Raw genomic sequence first — 18,726 nt, 5'->3', positions numbered from 1 at the left:
AATCAGACGCGATATCGTCGCTTCCGTTTCTTTTTAGGAGAAACAAAACATTTGTCGAACATAGTCCCCCTGATCAGGATATTCTCTTTGCAATGAAAGGAAATGAAACTTGGGGCAAATGTAGCAAGAAACAAGCTTTACCTTGTACCATGTACTGGACAATTCGACAAATCTCATTTCAACAGGTTAGCCCTTTCGACGAATCGCCCTTCGACAGGTTGCCCTGTACAAATTGGCCCATTCGAGCAATTGTTCTTTGACGAGTTGTTCCTCAACGACTTGGCTGGATCTCCTGGCATCCTGATAGACTTAAGTGGATGCAAAGCTTCTTGCTATCAATCTCTAGTTTAAGAAGGAGCAGAGATGTGTGTGACTGTAGACAGCTTCTGGAGTGCTTCTAAAACTTTTGTGAGTTTTGCAGGCAAGTGCTACCGAATTGATTGCTGGGGTTCACTTAAGTTGTGTTATCATTCCTGCTTCCTAATATCTGAATGCCACAAAAAGTGCAGCTTGAGCAATTTAATTGAGGGTTAGTTCGACGTGAGCGCGTTTGTGAAGTTAAATAAAAACAGAAAGAGTAAACATAGGGACGGACAGAACAGCACCTCTTTCGACTTTCAACTCAAATAGCTTTATTAGGCACCGGCACCAACATTTGGGTCTCTTGGGCTGGGTGCCAGTGCCTAATAAAGCTATTTCTGTTGAACGTCGAAAGAGGTGCTGTTCTGTCCGTCCCTATGCTTACTCTTTCTGTTTTTATTTGATTGAGGGGCACTGCAGATCTCTTCACATATGCCACCGAATGCAAGAAACATGAACCCTAAAGCTCCAAATTGCTGGTGTGCTTGCCGTTCCGTTCTAGCAACCCTGGAAAGGGGCATGTTCTGAAAATGTCACTCACCAGCACCAAGTCCTAAATTGAACAAAACCCAATGAGGTGTTGTACCTAACATATTCTCTAGGCACTGCAGGGATTCCATCACACATTGTTTTTATCAGTTTGGAAATGTATCAATAACAACTCAAGTTGTGGCTCAAAGGTGTATGCAGTGAGGAAACAAATGTTGGCTGAATGGGCTAGCACCGTTTCCCACCATAATGACCTCCCTACATACAAGGTAGACTCCGACGAGTTGCCTTATTTGACCAGTTTACCTGAAAATCCCGAGACATACCGCACGCCCAAGAGGTAACCCACACCTATTTTTGGCTTGATTTGCAATTTTCTTTTAAGCACCGAAATGTAGCTCACCCCTCACTGTTGGGAACAAGTATGACCTCGGCGTAAATGTTTCTAGTTAGGTATTGCTGGATATAAGCGAACATTGCTGGCTGAAGTTCAGTCATCTTTGCTTCATTGCCCCTCGCCGCGATAACAGTTTGACGGAAACCCATTATTTAGAAATTGAACTGTTTTAACCTTTCTTGATTGCACACCGGAGGTTAGCCCACTCCTGATTTTCCGCAAATATCCTCTCAATTTGAGGTGGGATATTTCTCGGGATGTTACGGTACGCAAGACGAGTTGGCTCATGATGAGATTTTGTAGAGCCCCGAACTGCTGTGGTGAAAAAAAACAAGACAATTGACCATGGCTCATGCTTTATATTTATTACCGCTGCCACATATATTTACAGTAATTTTAGCACCAACAATAGCATACAAATATTAAACCACCTCCCATTTGACAACAACTTCCTTGCCGTTGTACAAGTCCAGACCACAGTGTAGGGTGTCGTCCTCCTCAGCCTCCACAAGTTTTCGGTGGCTAGACCTACCCACATTGTAGCAGAACCTGTGTCTGTCAAACCTTTCATTGGTCAATGTCTCAACCAAGATTAGTAGTCTGCCTGAGGCAACATACAGAGCCTCTACTCTCCAAAATTCTGGCCCATCATTCTGTGCAGCTCTGACAAGAATGTCACCACACCTGTAGCTGCGGTGGTCCACTGCTGCATGTGTCACCTGGTGTGCATCCAATGGTAGCACAGCCTGAGCACAGGCCGGCAGGGCACTCTGCTCGACCGGTTTGCCAGACGAGGCCACGAGTTCAGCGGCCAACGACATATCCTTCAGCTGGTGGCTTTGTAGCAGTTGATGTCGTTTCGACAACGTCAGTGTCACATTCCGGAAGTTTTTGATACGCGAGGCAAGGCTCTTGAGGTATTGGTGCTTAGCCTCAAACCGCATGGACCAGAACTGTGGCAGTGGTCCAACTTCACGGATGAACCTTGCATAGTGAACAAGAAAATGCAGCTTGGGAATTATAGCTGCAGTTCCGTATCGCTCTGCGAACGCCACAAGAAAAGCCTGCACAGCCGTTTCCAGGTAGGGAAGGTATTCACTGGGAATGACTGTTGCAAAGCAGATGTCTACGATTTCACGGAACTGAAGGTATAATTCCCAGTCAGCATTCTCTTCTGGCACCAGGTCACCAAGGATTATGCTCATGAGCCTGAGAAGACACCACTTCTCAGTTGCGGTGCCTTTCAGGCTTGCTTTGCGAGTCAAGAAGGACCTGTTAATCGCAACAGGTTTGTTTTTGCTGTCGTTTGCCCCATACTGAAACGAAGTGATGCGGTCCAAATCACTGTACGACAATACATCATCCTCGATGAGCGCATTTAGAACCGGCCGAACCACACACTCAATGCCTCCTTCCAAAATGTCGTGCATGAGGTCTGGGGGAAGTTGTCGCGTCACATCAAAATATGGCGCTTCCAGCATGGGAGAGCGTTCATTCACGCCATACAGTTTCTTGTTGGCCTTGGGGTTGAGAGAGACGGCCTGCAGGTGTCCCTCATGGGCTTGAGCTGTACGTATAGTACAAAAGTCCTCTGTGGTTAGCTCTGGCAGACGTTTAGAAGATGCCATACAGAAGCGGCACACCCTGCCTCGACTAAAGCAGCACGTGAATCCTCCAAGTCGATTCATGGAAAGGTTGTCACCGCAAACACAAAACACGAAGACCTGTGCATTCTGTACTTCTCCTCTGTCAATGAACCTCACTCCACACATTCCTAGTTCGTTGATATCCTCAATTAACGGGCTCAGAACCTTCTCCAGGCCATAGGTCTGGACGTCATCATACTTGGCAAGAAGCACCAAGTGAATAAATCTCAGCTGGGAACTGTGTTTCGCATGGAGGTTTAGCAGGGTAAAATAAACTGCCAGCAGTTTATGCACCCCACGCTTTGCCCCTAATGGGTTGCAAATTTCAACCTCGTCACTGTACAGCAGGATGAAGATGGTGTACTGGGTGCCATCGGGGATGAGGTCCTTGATGCTTTGGAACAGAAGACCATCCGTGTAGTCTCTGTACACCTTATGGTCGTCGCAGCGCGCTTGTCGTGTCATGAGCTGGGCGGCAATGTCGGGCACCTCGCAGAGCTTTTCAAGGACTCTTGGTAGTGGCACATAGTGATATTTGTCACCATGGGAACCGAGTTCACACTTCCTCGGTTCTACATAGGGGGAATGTGCTTTGGCATACTGCTCCCGCAGATGTCTGCTCTGGATTCCTTTGAAGAGGTCCGGCAGGAACGAACATCTGAGCAGCGAGAGCACACCGGGAGACATGGCGGACAGATCAAGCTTGGATGCCATTTCGTTAGCAAACGCCTTCATTATCTGTTCAAAGACGAGTTGCTGATCGCTGAACACCTTTTCTGCTACAGTGTGGGGCAGCTTGCAGTTCTCGGTCACATTAAAAAAAAAGTTCCAGATCGCGCCTCGGGCTTCTCCTAAAAAATCCAGGAACTCCTCGTTGCTTTCCGATGAAGCACCCATTGTGTCCGTGTCTGGAGCTTGTGCGATGTCGGCTTCACTGCCGTCGTCTCGAAAGTTCTGAGCGTCCTCATCTGTCTTTTCGGTGCTTAAGTCGCTTCCAGTCTCACGAAGCACTTGCTTGTGACACCGATAAATATGAGTTCGGTATGACGAGAACAGCTTGTAGCTGCTCGGGCATCCGTCGATTCCACACAAGATTGAGAAGTTGTTTTCAGCACCATGCACAAAGCCAATATGGTTAAGGGCTTTAGTAAATTGGTCGGAAAAGTAAGGACACCTGGGGCAATGCCTTATTGCCATATTTAGAAAGAAAAACAAAAGCACCCCGCAAACACCCGCGCTGCCAAAAAGGTTCTTTCGCGCTGCGGAGGGCTGTTCAGCTCAGCTCGGCTCGGTTTCGGTTTTGGCTTGTCAGCCTTTGGATTATATCGGTGATGTGGTGCACTGATGTGCGAGTCTCTTGGTGTTTATACACGTAAATACAGTAAATACACGTTATTTTGTCAACACATGGTAATAAAAAAAATATTGGAAACTGTGAATTTCTATAACCAGCAAAGATGATAAAAAAAAACATTATCTGCAACAAGTAACAATCCCGGCTAATCCAAACCTGAAAACCTACCCCTTTCTTTCCCCTTCCCCCCCCCTCACACACACACACACACACACTTTTTTTTTTCGTAATTTTTACGCACGCTGTTGCTGGTGGAAAGGAGACTAAAGGCGCCAATGCCTCGTATTCCCATTGCGTGACTGACTCGGCTGATTCTGCCCCACTCCCGGAGTGATCACGTGCCTCCGCCGTGCCCCTTCCGCCCTTGCCTTCTGCTGTGTCCGTGACTGACTCGGCTGACCCTGCCCCACTCCCGGAGTGATCACGTGCCTCCGCCGTGCTCCCGCGCTGGACCCCTGTTACGCCTGCGCCCGCCCGTGTGTGCCCGTGAACCCTGTGTCGCGACTCGCCTGTGTCTTCGGCCCTCCACGGGCGCTTTCCGCCCGCACCTCTGAGACCACTCCTGGACCTCTACCTAATCTCACTTCTTTCTACTGATCTTTCACTCCCACCCCTCTCACCCAAAGATAGTTAGCACGACTCCCATCAGTGAGTCTACCGGTCTACAGAACTATCTCTTTCTTTCCAAACACCTTCTCTCGCCCTCTCTCTGTAATACTGGTCTACGGGTCTACTGCCTACTCATGCGCGCGTTGTGCGAGCCAGAGTCGGGAGAGAGTGGTTCCCGCGTATCGGACCCGCTGGTGGAAAGGATGGAAAGACTGGCGTTTAGCATTCTGTGCCCCTGTCCGCGTCAAATACTTGTGTGCATTGTGGGAGCCAGAATCCGGGAGAGAGATGAAGTTCCCTTTGCACGGATTGCGGATGTCGGATTGCGGAGTCACAGAGTTTGTCACTTTCGTCGTGATTGGCATGTTGAAGACTTCGCGCAATGGACGTAATCGAGTGCTTGGTGGTCTACGGCGCACACAAGGTGGTGGTTAATGTGGGAGGAGAGCGGAAGCGACCCGATCTAATTAGTAGCCTTGCGCAAAAAGAACTCTTTCAGGTATTCGATCTTAACACAAGCCACCTTCTGGTAAACACATGGATCTTCCTTTTTTGTGCGATCAGTGTTGTGTGTGTTGTACAATTATGCTTTTCGATTTTTTTTTATTTTGGCTGTGTCTACAGTGCCGTCCGACGGCACTCCACTCGCGCCAAGAAGTGCCTTTCGAAAGAAAGTCGGACGGCGCGTGTATCACTGGGAAGCCCGTTAACCCACCTGCGTTCACGACGCTTCGCGGCGACAGTATGCGGCCGCTAATTACAAAACTTATTAACCCACTTGGCCCCGCTTCGCGGCGTCCAGCCGGCAAACCAAGTCCCGCTGTCCCCCATGGACCTGCGGAAAGGGAGTCTCATACCATTTTGTTTAGCGAAATTTTGTCGACAGCATTTTTTTATTTATTGTGTTAATTGTAAAAATTAAATGTAAATATCGCCAAATGCCTAAACAAAACAAAATGTTCCAAGAAAAAAATAAATAAAGTAAGCCCACAGTGGGAATCGAACCCCGGTCCACTGCGTATGAGGCAGACATCTTCCCACTAAGCTACGCCACAGCTTGGATGAACTCGTTTTTACAATCACAGTGTCTAGCTTTACGTCTGACGGAACCCAAAATAAAAATTAAAGTTACATCCGACGGTACCCAAAATGAAAATTAAATTTATGTCTGACGGAACTTGACATAAAATTTGTTACGTCCTATGTAACCTACGCAACCTAGGTTTCGCTTTACATATGATACCATGATATAAATACAAAAGAAATATGAATTATTACTGCATTACATCCAATGCAGCATTCGTAAATTGGATAAAATCTACCTCTATTCGTACCTCCAGATTTGTTGAGGGGGCTGGGGCACTGGTCTCAATGACAATTGCTGGATTGCGCTTCCCGCTCCTGCAAGTGAGGTTACCGGACGGCTATCCTGCCGGGAGACGATTTGCGGTTTTGGTAGCGTTCCGCTGTGGTTTTCCAGCATGCTGTAGACACGTTTTCTACTCGTTCGTCGTTGTTCGCCAAAGAAGTTTTTAAGACCCTGTGTACCGTTGAGACTTGCCATTGTGAACACGTGGAAACTTTTACGGAAGCGCAGTGCAGCAGGAAAAAGCCACAACTCGTCGAAAGCAAGTGTCATTGGTCTCCTTTTTTGCACAAGTAAATTGAGCAAAGCTTCCTTGGTACGCCGAGTGCTGCATCTTTGTGCGTTTTCACGCTTGGATACCGATCAAGAATCGACACCGCACCGAAGTTCTGAAGGTGTGTCGCTCGTAGGTGCCTTTAAATCAGTGGTTCTCAACCATTGATGTTTCGCGGACCCCTTGTGGATCGGCGGAGATGATGGAGGACCCCGTTCGGGGTGAGGGGAGGGGGAAGGTATAGGGTAACTATAATAATAATTGAATAAATATTGTCACGGGTGGTGACTAATAAACAAGAAATGAACAGGAATAAATAAACGTTTAATGTGGCGAACTTGTGCCAAAAATAAAAGGGGTACAAAAGAAAGATAACAACAGAGCGTCGCGGGCGTCGAAGGCGGCGAAGCAGCACGATCAAACGCTGAGGCGAGACTGACTCGACAAGGTCGCGGGCGGCCTCTTATCTAGAGTGCGTCGCTATCTCGAAGATTCGGCGAAAGCGGCTCGAGCGTCGCGTGATCGGGCGAGAATGAACACGCACTTTCTAGAAAACAAAAGCAGGAATAAATGATAGAAGTTACGAGCGGTACATGAATAAACGAGAACTTTCTGGAGGTCCGTGACCGAGCGTTGCTTTCTCAGCCCTGGGCGCGGCATTATCCCCCCCTTTAAAAGTGCATCGTCCCGATGCAGCACAAAAACGGAAGACAAAAAACAAAAGGACAGCAGAATTGCTAGCAGGAGTTCACAGTCCACAGTTCACTCGTCGACGAGAGTGGAGAGTCCTATCGTTCGTAATACGGCTTCAGCCGGACGACATGCACCACCTCGGGTCGCGGCTGACGTCTTGCAGATGGGCGCGTTCCGTCGGGTAGAACTTCGTAGTTCAGATCGCCGAGGCGTCGGATGATCTTGTAGGGCCCAAAGTAGCGCTTCAGGAGTTTTTCGCTGAGACCGCGACGACGAATCGGCGTCCACACCCATACCCTGTCTCCGGGCTGGAACTCCACGTCGCGGCGGCGAAGATTGTACCGGCCAGCGTCCACACGTTGCTGGTCCTTTATTCGAAGACGGGCTAGTTGGCGTACTTCTTCTGCTCGTTGGGTGACCAGCTGGGCGTCGTCAGTGCCGTCGTCCGTCGGATTGTGGGGCAGCATGGCGTCGAGCATCGTCGTCACCTTTCTGCCGTGCACCAGCTGAAAGGGTGTAATGCCAGTAGTTTCTTGAATCGCCGTGTTGTACGCACAATCCGACGGACGACCTTCCAGCGCGTTATGGACACCGTCCTTGCCGGCTTGAAATGGCAAAGCTGTCTCGTCTACCTCGACGATGTTGTGGTCTTCGCAAGCGAATTCGACGAGCACCTGAGACGACTGCGAGCCGTTCTACAGGCCTTCAAAGCTGCTGGGCTGACCCTCAAGCCTTCCAAGTGTCGGTTCGCCTATGGTGAGCTCAAATTCTTGGGCCACGTCGTGAGGGCTCAGGGTGTAAGCCCTGATTCCGCCAAGACGTCCGCTGTCGCCGAGTTCCCGAAGCCATCGGACAAGAAGACCGTTCGAAGATTCCTTGGGCTGTGCGCCTATTACAGACGTTTCGTTCGTGATTTTGCGCAAATTTCTGCACCGCTGACGCATCTGACGAAAGACGACGTGCAGTTCCAGTGGGGAGAGGAGCAAGAGCAAGCGTTCGACGAACTCAAGCGGAGGCTCCAGTCGCCCCCTATCCTCGGACATTTTGACCAGTCGGCGGAGACTGAAATCCACACGGACGCCAGCAATACCGGTCTCGGTGCGGTACTCGTTCAGCGACAAGAAGGGGCAGAGAGAGTAATCGCTTACGCAAGCCGGGCGCTGTCTAAGGCAGAACAAAATTATTCAACGACCGACAAAGAATTTCTTGCTGTCGTCTGGGCGATAACCAAGTTCCGCCCGTACTTGTACGGGATTCCGTTCCGCGTGGTCACCGACCACCACGCCCTCTGCTGGCTCGCAAACCTCAAGGATCCGTCCGGACGCCTCGCCCGCTGGAGCCTTCGACTGCAGGAATTCGACGTAACCATTGTGCATAAGTCCGGCCGCAAGCATAATGACGCTGACTGTTTGTCTAGGGCTCCAGTCGAACCTCCAATCTCCGGCGCGGACGACGATGACGACGCCCGTTTTGGCGCAGTTGACGCTACCGACATGAGGGCACTGCAACGCGACGACGCGGAACTTAGCTCCGTGATCGACAGCCTCGAAGGTCGAGCAGGCTCTGTCCCACGGGTCTTTTCTCGGGACCTACCGAGCTTTGTCCTGCGGCGAGGCGTGCTCTTCAGAAAGAATTTCGGAACCAGCGAAACCCCCTGGCTACTGGTTGTCCCCGCCAGCCTCCGAGAAGAAATTTTTCAAGCGTGCCACGACGACCCAACGGCCGGACATCTCGGCTACAGCAGGACCCTTGCCCGGATTCGTGACAAGTACTACTGGCCAAAGCTTCCGAAGACCGTCCATCTCTACACACGATCGTGCCATGAGTGCCAGCGACGCAAGAAACCACCGTCAAAGCCAGCAGGTCTCCTTCAGCCGATTACCCCGCACCTCCACCAAAATGTCACGGGTGGTGACTAATAAACAAGAAATGAACAGGAATAAATAAACGTTTAATGTGGCGAACTTGTGCCAAAAATAAAAGGGGTACAAAAGAAAGATAACAACAGAGCGTTGCGGGCGTCGAAGGCGGCGAAGCAGCACGATCAAACGCTGAGGCGAGACTGACTCGACAAGGTCGCGGGCGGCCTCTTATCTAGAGTGCGTCGCTATCTCGAAGATTCGGCGAAAGCGGCTCGAGCGTCGCGTGATCGGGCGAGAATGAACACGCACTTTCTAGAAAACAAAAGCAGGAATAAATGATAGAAGTTACGAGCGGTACATGAATAAACGAGAACTTTCTGGAGGTCCGTGACCGAGCGTTGCTTTCTCAGCCCTGGGCGCGGCAATATATTTCAGTAAGGGCTTGTGTAAAGTAGACCTTTCTTATTGGCATGCACACGAGGAAACTCGCCCAAAAACTGAAACATTTCTTCTCGACCTGGAAAAAAAACTTTTATTGCCGGGCTTGAGTGATGAATGCAAACCCCTAGAATGCCTTCGAGGGTCCGCGAAGGGGGGTCAAATGGGGGTTTGCGGACCCTAAAGGGTCCGTGAGCCCCCATTTGAGAACTACTGCTTTAGATCATATATATATCAGCCATGGAGTTCTGGATCGTCCAGCTGCTTCCAGGAGTTACTATCAATAAAGGGGGGGGGGGGGGGGGGTTGGGTTTGCAATTGCTCCTATGTACTATTAACCATGGCTGTGTTCCAAATCTGCTCTAATGGATTACGTGGGAGCATGAATAGGGCAACGTTGTGGAGCAAGGAGGATTTTCGAAGGCAAAAGTACAAGACGGCGAGAATGAAAATCTTTCAAGTGCGGCCGATATGGTCGTGTGCAATCTGTTGACCAATTACAATTAGGCGAGCCATGCTCAAACGTCAAGTGCAATTAAGTAGGTTGATAATGAGCCAGCACTGATCAGTAATGAGGAGCTGTTGTGCACGGTATTGTGTAAATCGTCTAAGGACGAAAAAAAAAGACGTACCTGGCCCCCCTCTTCTATCGCCAGTGGATGCTGGATTAATCTCGTTTCTGGACCACAAGGGCCGCAAGTATACAGTCGTCAGAGTAAAGTGAGACACTGATTCAGAGGCACATACGGCTTCACGCACATTGCACTTGCAAAACACATTCACATGACGTCGGTTCTTGGTCAGTATCCAAGCGTGCGAAGACACAGAGGCAGCACTTCGGCGTGCCAAGGGAGCTTTAATCCTGCCGCGAGACCGGCAAAACTTGCTTTCGACGAGTTGTGCCTTTTTCCTGCGACACTGCGCTTTCGTAAAATTTTCCACGTGTTCACAACGGCGAGTCTCCACGGTACGCAGAGTCTTAAAAGCTTCTTCGGCGAATGACGACGAACGAGTAGAAAACGTGTCTATAGCATGTTGGCAAACCGCAGCAAAAGTCTAGCAAAACCGCAAATCCTATCCGAGCAAGATGGCCGTCCGGTGGCTTCACTTGCGCTGCAGCGAACAAGCAGGGAGGGCGCGATCCACCAATTATCAGTGAGATCAGGGAAATGACGAGCACCGACTACATTTTTCCCTCAGAGCCTGACTGCCAGCGACTCACGCTCTCTCCAGGCGTGACAAAATTCACGCATGTGCATTAATGTACCCCCCACCTTTCCCCTACAGGACATTGTCAGCGCTTAATTTTGTTCTACGGAATAAATTCAGGTCGGACTCTTTTTGAACGCCCCTCGTGTAATGCTGATTACCTCATCTGGGGAATCTTTAAACTCGGGCAGCATTGAGCTACACTTTCAATCACACAAAGGTGGCTGCAATTCTCAAGCAAATGGCCGACGAACATATTGGCAATGTTTCCAGTGGCCTAATAATTTGTAGGCAATATCCACTTTTATTCAGTTATGCTTCAGTAGCATAGTTGTTACTTTATTTTGTTTTAATTAGGACAGAACAATTTAGTAGACTTTCACAAAGCTTAAAGGGGCGGTGCAACGATTTTCGGACTTCGGTCAAAGATTTCTGGAAGTTGCCCCCTGACACTTCTGAAGTAAAGAACAGAAAACCGATTTCGCCTGCGTGTCCTAATTGTTGCGTAAAAAAAAGATAAAGATTGGTATTTCGGGCTCCCCTCAACTCACTCCCAGTCTTCAGGGTCACACCTGGTCGCACTCCCAGTGACGTCATTCGGAGTGCCGTGTAGCTTCCCGTGTGCTATCTCGGAGGACGCTTCCTCTCCCCCTCTCCGCTGACATTAGCGGGCGTTATGCTGCAGCTTAGAGCCGAGCGAGGTCACGTAATCTTTCCGCCGTAGTTCCTTCGGCTGCCACTTGGGGCTGCAGGTGGGGGAAAAAGCTCGACTTTTGTTTTGCGATTATGCAGCGGAATCGCGACATTTTTAATGAAGGAGGTGTTTTCTCTAATCTCCGGGACACGATAAACAACGTAAAAATGACGAGATGCAAATTCTTTTAATCATAAAATCGTTGCACCGCCCCTTTAAGCACCATTAACCGTTGTGCTTTCAACCTTGTAGGTTTGGCAGGTTTTAAAGTGCAGGGAAGAGATAAATTGGAATAGAATTCGAAAACAATTTGCAGTCTGGAAGATTGAAGGTAGAATATATGGTGCTTACGAGGAAGATGAACTAAGCTGATTAGGGGGAACAGGAGGGCAGCTGTTATTGTCTGCTTTGGACACTTATGATTAGGAGGCTGCAACAAAAATGTGGCATCTGTAGCAGTGTTGCGGAATGGGCACCCCCCATTCCATTCCAATTCCATTCCGGGAATTAGAGTTTTCGATAATTCAATTCCTTTCAACGCCTAGGATTGAGGACACTGGGCCCATTCCCACTCCTGGAATGGCTGAATCGTCCCATTCCATTCCTCTAATTCCTAAACGTAAAAATTGGCATTTGATAGCTACATTGTCTAATGTTTCCGGCATAAGCAGCATAAAGCTGACATTGTCAAATGCATAGACAATTGCAAAAAAAAAATGCTAAATGCCTCAAAAAAGCTCTGATCTTACTAAGCTCACTGTGCTGGACTGCCTGGGGTGACTCAAAGCGTCCGCAGCGGTCCATCGCAAGGTGAAACAAGGTACGCAGAAGCTCAAGTCAAAGGAAATGAGCGGCAATCCGCTAGCTTGTTTGTAACCTAAACCCACTTGAATGAAAAACATATAACAAAGAAAATAGGCAACGGAACAAGGACCAAGTAAAAGGCGGACTTACACGTAAAATTGCAGTATATATATATAAAAAAGAAACAAGCGTTGGAGCAAAGCGCGAGAGGAGAAGTGAAAAGTGAATTCGGCAAACCCAGATTTCGCACTTCAAAGGAAAGCAGCAGGGTTGGCCACCTGCTAAACAACGCTCCTCGAACTACAAGAAAACAATACCTGATCATCTTTCTGCGGCGGCGTGCGAGTCAACGAGTTATGAGTCGCCCCCAGGTCTCAGTCTGTGCGCGCGCGTCCATTCTCCGAGTCTATGCCGTCGCAAAAAAAGAAAAAGTAATACAAGAAGCACGATGAGGAGCCGTGCATGGCGGCTTCTCTCTTTGCCGGTTCCTTCGTTTCTTTTGCTTGGCGCTTGATTTCTTGTTTCGCTCTCGTGTAACACCCGTAAAGCCCGTCGTCTGTGCTTCCGTGAAAGGCGCCACCGCCACCCCCTCCCCCTTTGGTCTTTGCTCTGATGCGTGTTTTTTGTATTGCTAGCAGTTTCCCGCGCATTTTTCTTTTCTGAGCAACTGACTCGCTGACTGGCTCCGTTTAGCTGAACGTAGCCCCCCCACCCTCTTCCCTAAAAAAAAAATAAAGAAAGAACCGGGCCCATTCCATTCCCATTCCATTCCGGGCAAATGACATCTAATTCCATTCCCATTCCATCCACCTCATCGTTACCGCCATTCCATTCCCCACTCCATTCCGGGGTCGCGAAAATGCGGAATGATTCCGGAATCACTCCAACTCCGGAGTCGCAATTCCGCAACACTGATCTGTAGAGTAGAGATGAAGAGTTCCATGGGCCCACTTGTGCAAATGGAATATAACTTATTTACCATCATGCTAATTAGCTGCTGGTTATTTATTTGTTTTTAAGATTTACCATGCTGGCTTTGACACTGATGTCGACATGACCGAAGATGTTGTTCTGGAGAACAGAGCACGGATCAAGATCAGGATGGACGAGGCACAGTTCAGGTGGGTGAAAATGCTCACCAAGACTGAAGCGATGAGGTCTAGTTTGCTCAAGCCATGATGCTCATGGTAGGGCTAGTTTTAAAAGAGCTTGCCAAAGAGAGGCATATTTGACCCCTGAAAAGCAGTGGAAGGTGGGATTATGAAGGAAACATTATCACATGTTTTCATATGCTCTGCACAGCACGTGCACATTCTGAAGCTGTCGGGGTTTTCAATGGTTGTGTGAGACATCTCCAAGCGGGTTGATAGACTTCTGCTACAAATTATACTTGTTAGAATTTTCAGGCCATCAGACATAATTATTTCAGATGAGATTTAATCCTTTATGCTAAAATGTTTGAGTGGAGGCTTTCAGGGGCATTTTTATGAGCTGGATTGGTGCATATACCAATTCTGCTCGGGGACAACTCAAGAACGCATGGCAAGGGGACAAAGAAAGAGCACAATGAAGGCCAAAGGGGAGAGGAGGTTTCTCCTCTGCCTTCAGCTTTCCGTGTGCTTTCTCTTTCTTCCCTCGTCCTGCATTCTTAGTTGTCCCCGAGTATAGGTATCTATTTTGACAATATGGCTTATATGTTCATCATTGTGGCATATCTAGGGTCATGGATGTCGTCAATCAGGAAGAACATGGTCCATCGAGAGCTCCGCTGAGGGACCTGTCGGAGTACAGGTTCCCCCAAGTTCCGCTGGACATCAAGCAATCATTGGCAAAGCACAAGAAGGGACTCAACCTGAAATCCAGGAATTGCATAATTCAGTGGTTGTACCACGATTTATGCCAGTACAATCTGTAAGTTAATTTTGAGCTGAATTGACTTTCTTTCTATAAGAGCCCCCAAAACTAACTAGAGAGAATTCTACTGGTCGTTTTGGTGCGCGCCGAGATTTCCTTGTCTTGACAGTGCCTGTTACACTGGGTGATGGGAGGGGTAGTGGTCCTGAATAAATTGTGTGCGCCGTCGGGTTTGTTCCAAGGGCACCAGTAGTGCCAATGTCTGGCACTTTTTTTCCGTGAATGATAACTGATGTTCCTCAGCAATTTCGTCTGCTCTTTTTCCTACAGGTATCCAGACAAGCTGTATGCAGAGGCTGCCAAGGGGCTTATTAGAAATTTCCCCGTCCTGGAGGACACCACAGGAACCAAATGCGTGAGTGAATAAATATTGTAATGGGTTGCTTGCTGGGCTGGTTGGTTGAATGACATAGTGAAAAACAGTGCAAACAAAATACTAGACACTAAGTAGAAGATGGACACAGGACATACACTGACTAGCAATTGAAGGTTTACTGGAACTTTCACGCGAGCACAGCGGCCCGTGCAAGTACATGCTCTAATTCTTTTTTCGACAGAGGTAAATGTGAATAAAGAAAGAAGAAAATTTGAAAAAAGAATGTGAGAAGAGAAGAAAAATCTACAGCGGCACAAGAAAACCTTAGGCCCAAATGATGCATTTGCACCACAGTTAGGACCATATTGGGACGTTGTGAAACACACCGATATGGTCCTAAAATTAATAGAAAAAGACTTGTAGAACTTTTTTTTTTTTTTACAATGGCACGGAACCCAATAAGCTCATGGACTGTGTTCACACCGCCTTCAGGACGCATTTTTTACCTTTACGGATTGCGTGTGACACTATACTAAGGACGTTCACAATTGAAAAATTGTAGTTCCCTGTTTGTCAGTTGCACTGACGCGACACTGATACAGTGATCGTGTTCTGGTCTACAGGCAAGCATTCGTGCCGCTTCCATGATGTCTCTCTCCAGCTTGCCCCTCTTGCATCCCACCACCCGGGTGTTGTCCAACGCAGGGGAACGCCCATACTCCCTCCCGTGTATAGGTATATGTGAACTGTGGCCACTGCCAAGCGAGGCCGCTTGCACGTGCAGTCACTCGTTCAAACAATGACCGGTCTTTCCAAAGTAGACCCTACCACAGCTCAAAGGAATCTCGTAGACGACCTCCTTGACACAAGGCACAAACTGCTTGGCATGCCTTGTATCAGAAGAACCATTCTTAGGTTTGGTCCTGCTTGACATCACGCACAGTGGACAGCTTGCAGGAGGCCGTGAAGGCAACGTTGACGTTGAATTTCGCTCTTACGTGCTTCAGATTATGCAAGATTCTGTGAACATAGGGCAGCACTTCAAACTTGTTTAGCCTTTTAATAGTTGCTGTGTCGGGATTTTTCATCATCTTAAGCAGGGATTCAGCCAATCCTCTCACCAGGAAGGAAGGAAAACCCGAAAGTTCCAGGCAAAGTAGCTGACGGTCGAAGCTCTCACGTGCAGCGTGGGCACAGGACTTTTGTAAAGCCGAGCGAAGGCATAGGTTGGCGATACCCAATTTTACTAATTTAGAGTGCCCCGAGTTAAAAAGTTAAAATGGTCTTTTTGGTTTGCGGCGAGCACATCCAACAGATGTGATCAGAACCATTGAAGAACAAACGTAAATCCAAGAACTGCAAGAAACAGTCCACCGGCAACTCTAGCGCGAGACGTAAGTGGCTCGAGCACCGTGCAAAAACTTGTCAAACAGACTGAGTGAATGAGTCCAGGCGAGTTGTAGAGGGTATGCTAACGAATACGACCAAGTCATCCACATGTGTGCAGATCTTAACAACAGGGACGTTGGTTCCGGTTATTAAGTTCGACCGCATTGTTTCACATGCTTTGACCGATGTCCCTGTTGTTAAGATCTGTAGATATGTGGATGACTTGGTCGAATTCGTTAGCATACCCTCGACAACTCGCCTGGACTCAGTCGCTCGGTCTGTTTGACAAGTTTTTGAACGGTGCTCGAGCCACTTACGTTTGACGCTGGAGTTGCTGGCGGATTGTTTCTTGCAGTTCTTGGGCTTACGTTTGTCCTTCAATGGTTCCGATCACATCTGTTAGATGTGCTTGCCGCGAACCAAAAAGACGATTTTAACCTTTTGACTCTGGGCACTCTAAATAAGAAAAATAGGGTATCGCCAACCTATGCCTCTGCTCGGCTTTACAGAAGTCCTGTGCCCACGCCGTACGTGAGAACTTCGACCGTCAGCTACTTTGCCTGGAACTTTAGGGTTTTTCTTCCTTTCTGGTGAGAGGAGTGACTGAATCCCCGCTTAAGTAGATGAAAAATCCCGACATGGCAACTAGGAAAAGGCTAAACAAGTTTGAGGTGCTGCCCTATGTTCACAGAATCTCGCATAATCTGAAGCATGTAAGAGCGAAATTCAACATCGACGTTGTCTTCACGGCCCCCTGCAAGCTGTCCAAACTGTGCGTGATGTCAAGCGGGACCAAACCTAGGAATGGTTCTTCTGATACAAGGCATGCCAAGCAGTTTGAGCCTTGTATCAAGGGGGTCGTCTACGAGATTCCGCTGAGCTGTGGTAGGGTCTACTTGGGAAAGACTGGTCGTTGTTTGAACGAGTGACTGCACGTGCACGCAGCTCGCTCGGCAGTGGCCATGTTTCACATTTACCTATATACTGGAGGGAGTATGGGCGTGTTCCCCTGCGTTGGACAACACCCGGGTGGTGGGATGCAAGAGGAGCAAGCTGGAGAGAGAGATCAAGGAAGCGGCACATATACTTGCCTGTAGACCAGATCACGATCACTGCATCAGTGTCGCGTCAGTGCATCTGACAAACAGGGAACTACAATTGCTCAGTTGTGAAGGTCTTTGCTATAGTGTCCTGAACGCGGTGTGAACACAGCCCATGAGCTTATTGTGTTCTCGTGCCATTGTAAAAAAAATAAAAAATTGTACAATTTTTTTTGTTGCACGTTTCACAACCTCCCGATATGGTTAGAATCGTGGTGCGATCGCATGATTCAGGCCAAAAATTTTCTTGTTCCGCTGTAGATTTTTATTGTCTTCTCACACTATTTTTCCAATTTTTTTTTGTTTGCTTTTTTGGGTTGAAAGAAAAAGAAGAGCATGTACTTGCGCGTGTCACTGTGCTCGCGTGGAAGTTCCAGTAAACCTTCGGTTGTTAGTCAGCGTATGCCCTGTGTCTGTCTTCTACTTTGTGTCCCGCCTTTTTTATGCTGTTTTTCACTATGTTGAATGAATACTATTTTATTTGAATGTATTAGCTTTTTCACGACTCCATTGAACTTTACACATCTCCAGCTCACTGCTCGCCCTCTTGCAGCGGAAACAGGAAGCATTCTAGCAAGTGTCCTCCGGTTGCTCCGCCCGCAACCAAGGCGTATTTGTTTGGGACCTTGTCTTGCACCGAACCATTTCTGAATGTAAATGGCATTATTGGTTGCTGTATTCCAAGGTGAACGAAACGTGCCTAGTGACTGGAATGCAAAAGGATATGCATTCTTCAAATATGAAGGGCTCTGGCCAATAGAACAAATACTGCTTACATGGAATTTTTCAATCTTTTTATCCTCTTTCGACCTAAATGCGAGAGAAAGTGCCATACTTATATTCATTAAGTTCATCAACAAGCGGAAAAAAAAACAAGCCATGCAGCAGTGAGTGTGGTGACAAAATGTTTTTTTTACGTGTCCATTGTTTTTAGCGCTTTTCCCCTCGGAAATATGGATCACCAACTTGCCCAAGTGCATACCCTTCGACAAAACAACTCTTGGGCTCCAAAACTATCTCTATTGTTGTCATCCCTCTTTTCAGTTGAATCAAGTGGTGTGCGGAACATGTGTAGGTTTGAAAGAAACAGTCCTGAAAATAAATTGCGGAATTTCTCACATTTGAAAATTGCAAGGTATAGATTTATTATCAATGTCTTGATATTCATAATACCAAGGTATTGATAAGGATAGTCCCAATTTCCTGGAGATTGATAGCAGTCCAGAGAATAAAAATTATTTTAAATTATAGTAATAGGTGGAGTTTTTCATAAGTTCTGTACCTCCATCTATTACATTGCAGGATGTGGTGCTCCCAGCCGATGGAGAGGACACAGAAATCTTTTGAGTTCGTCGTACAGTAGCAAAATCGTTCGCGGTTTGTGGTGATACAATTTAACTTTCACCAAACGTTCACTTGTGCGAGGCAGTTTTCAAAAATATCCATCTAAACTTGTTGTCTTCATATATTGTTCACACAATCTGTAATCACCAGTCTGACATTTTTAATTCCAGGAGATTATTTCAACACAATGTTAAGGATGAACCACCTCCACAATTGTTTTTCTTTTGTTTAATAGGGAGTTGTTTATCAATAGCATGACGTACGCAGCGAATCCAAAACTACAGTGAAGCCCGTTTAGAACGAACCCACGTACAGCGAGTTATTGTCAATATCTAGCTCACGAAAAATTTAAATAAAAATGCACGTAAAAAGTACTTCTTATAACAAACAACAGATTGGCTATATATAGGGTTTCGCGTTTTCTGTTTCTATTTTTTTCAAAATTCGGCATACTTTTTTTAGTGTTTA

At 47.6% G+C, this 18,726-nt stretch overlaps 2 protein-coding genes across 2 annotated transcripts in view; one reads left to right on the top strand and one right to left on the bottom strand.

Moving 5' to 3' along the window:
* Positions 1 to 1,668: 1,668 nt before the first annotated feature.
* On the bottom strand, positions 1,669 to 3,789 carry LOC115329352. The gene has a single exon (XM_029990916.2). The coding sequence runs from the start codon at positions 3,787 to 3,789 to the stop codon at positions 1,669 to 1,671; it is 2,121 nt and encodes a 706-aa protein (XP_029846776.2).
* Positions 3,790 to 5,169: 1,380 nt separating this feature from the next.
* LOC115314840 overlaps positions 5,170 to 18,726 on the top strand; it is a 45,587-nt gene continuing 32,030 nt past the window's right edge. Inside the window, exons 1-4 of the mRNA XM_040210277.1 lie at positions 5,170 to 5,384; positions 13,216 to 13,316; positions 13,915 to 14,106; positions 14,380 to 14,464. Of these exons, the coding sequence (XP_040066211.1) occupies positions 5,238 to 5,384; positions 13,216 to 13,316; positions 13,915 to 14,106; positions 14,380 to 14,464 (525 nt within the window). The 5' untranslated portion in view covers positions 5,170 to 5,237. The remainder of the gene's footprint in view (positions 5,385 to 13,215; positions 13,317 to 13,914; positions 14,107 to 14,379; positions 14,465 to 18,726) is intronic.

Source organism: Ixodes scapularis, unplaced genomic scaffold (genome assembly GCF_016920785.2).
Source record: "Ixodes scapularis isolate PalLabHiFi unplaced genomic scaffold, ASM1692078v2 PGA_scaffold4__175_contigs__length_147842914, whole genome shotgun sequence".
Classification (NCBI taxonomy): Eukaryota; Metazoa; Arthropoda; class Arachnida; order Ixodida; family Ixodidae; genus Ixodes; species Ixodes scapularis.
The sequence above is the reverse complement of the archived record's forward strand: the minus strand, read 5'-3'. Positions and strand labels throughout refer to the sequence as shown.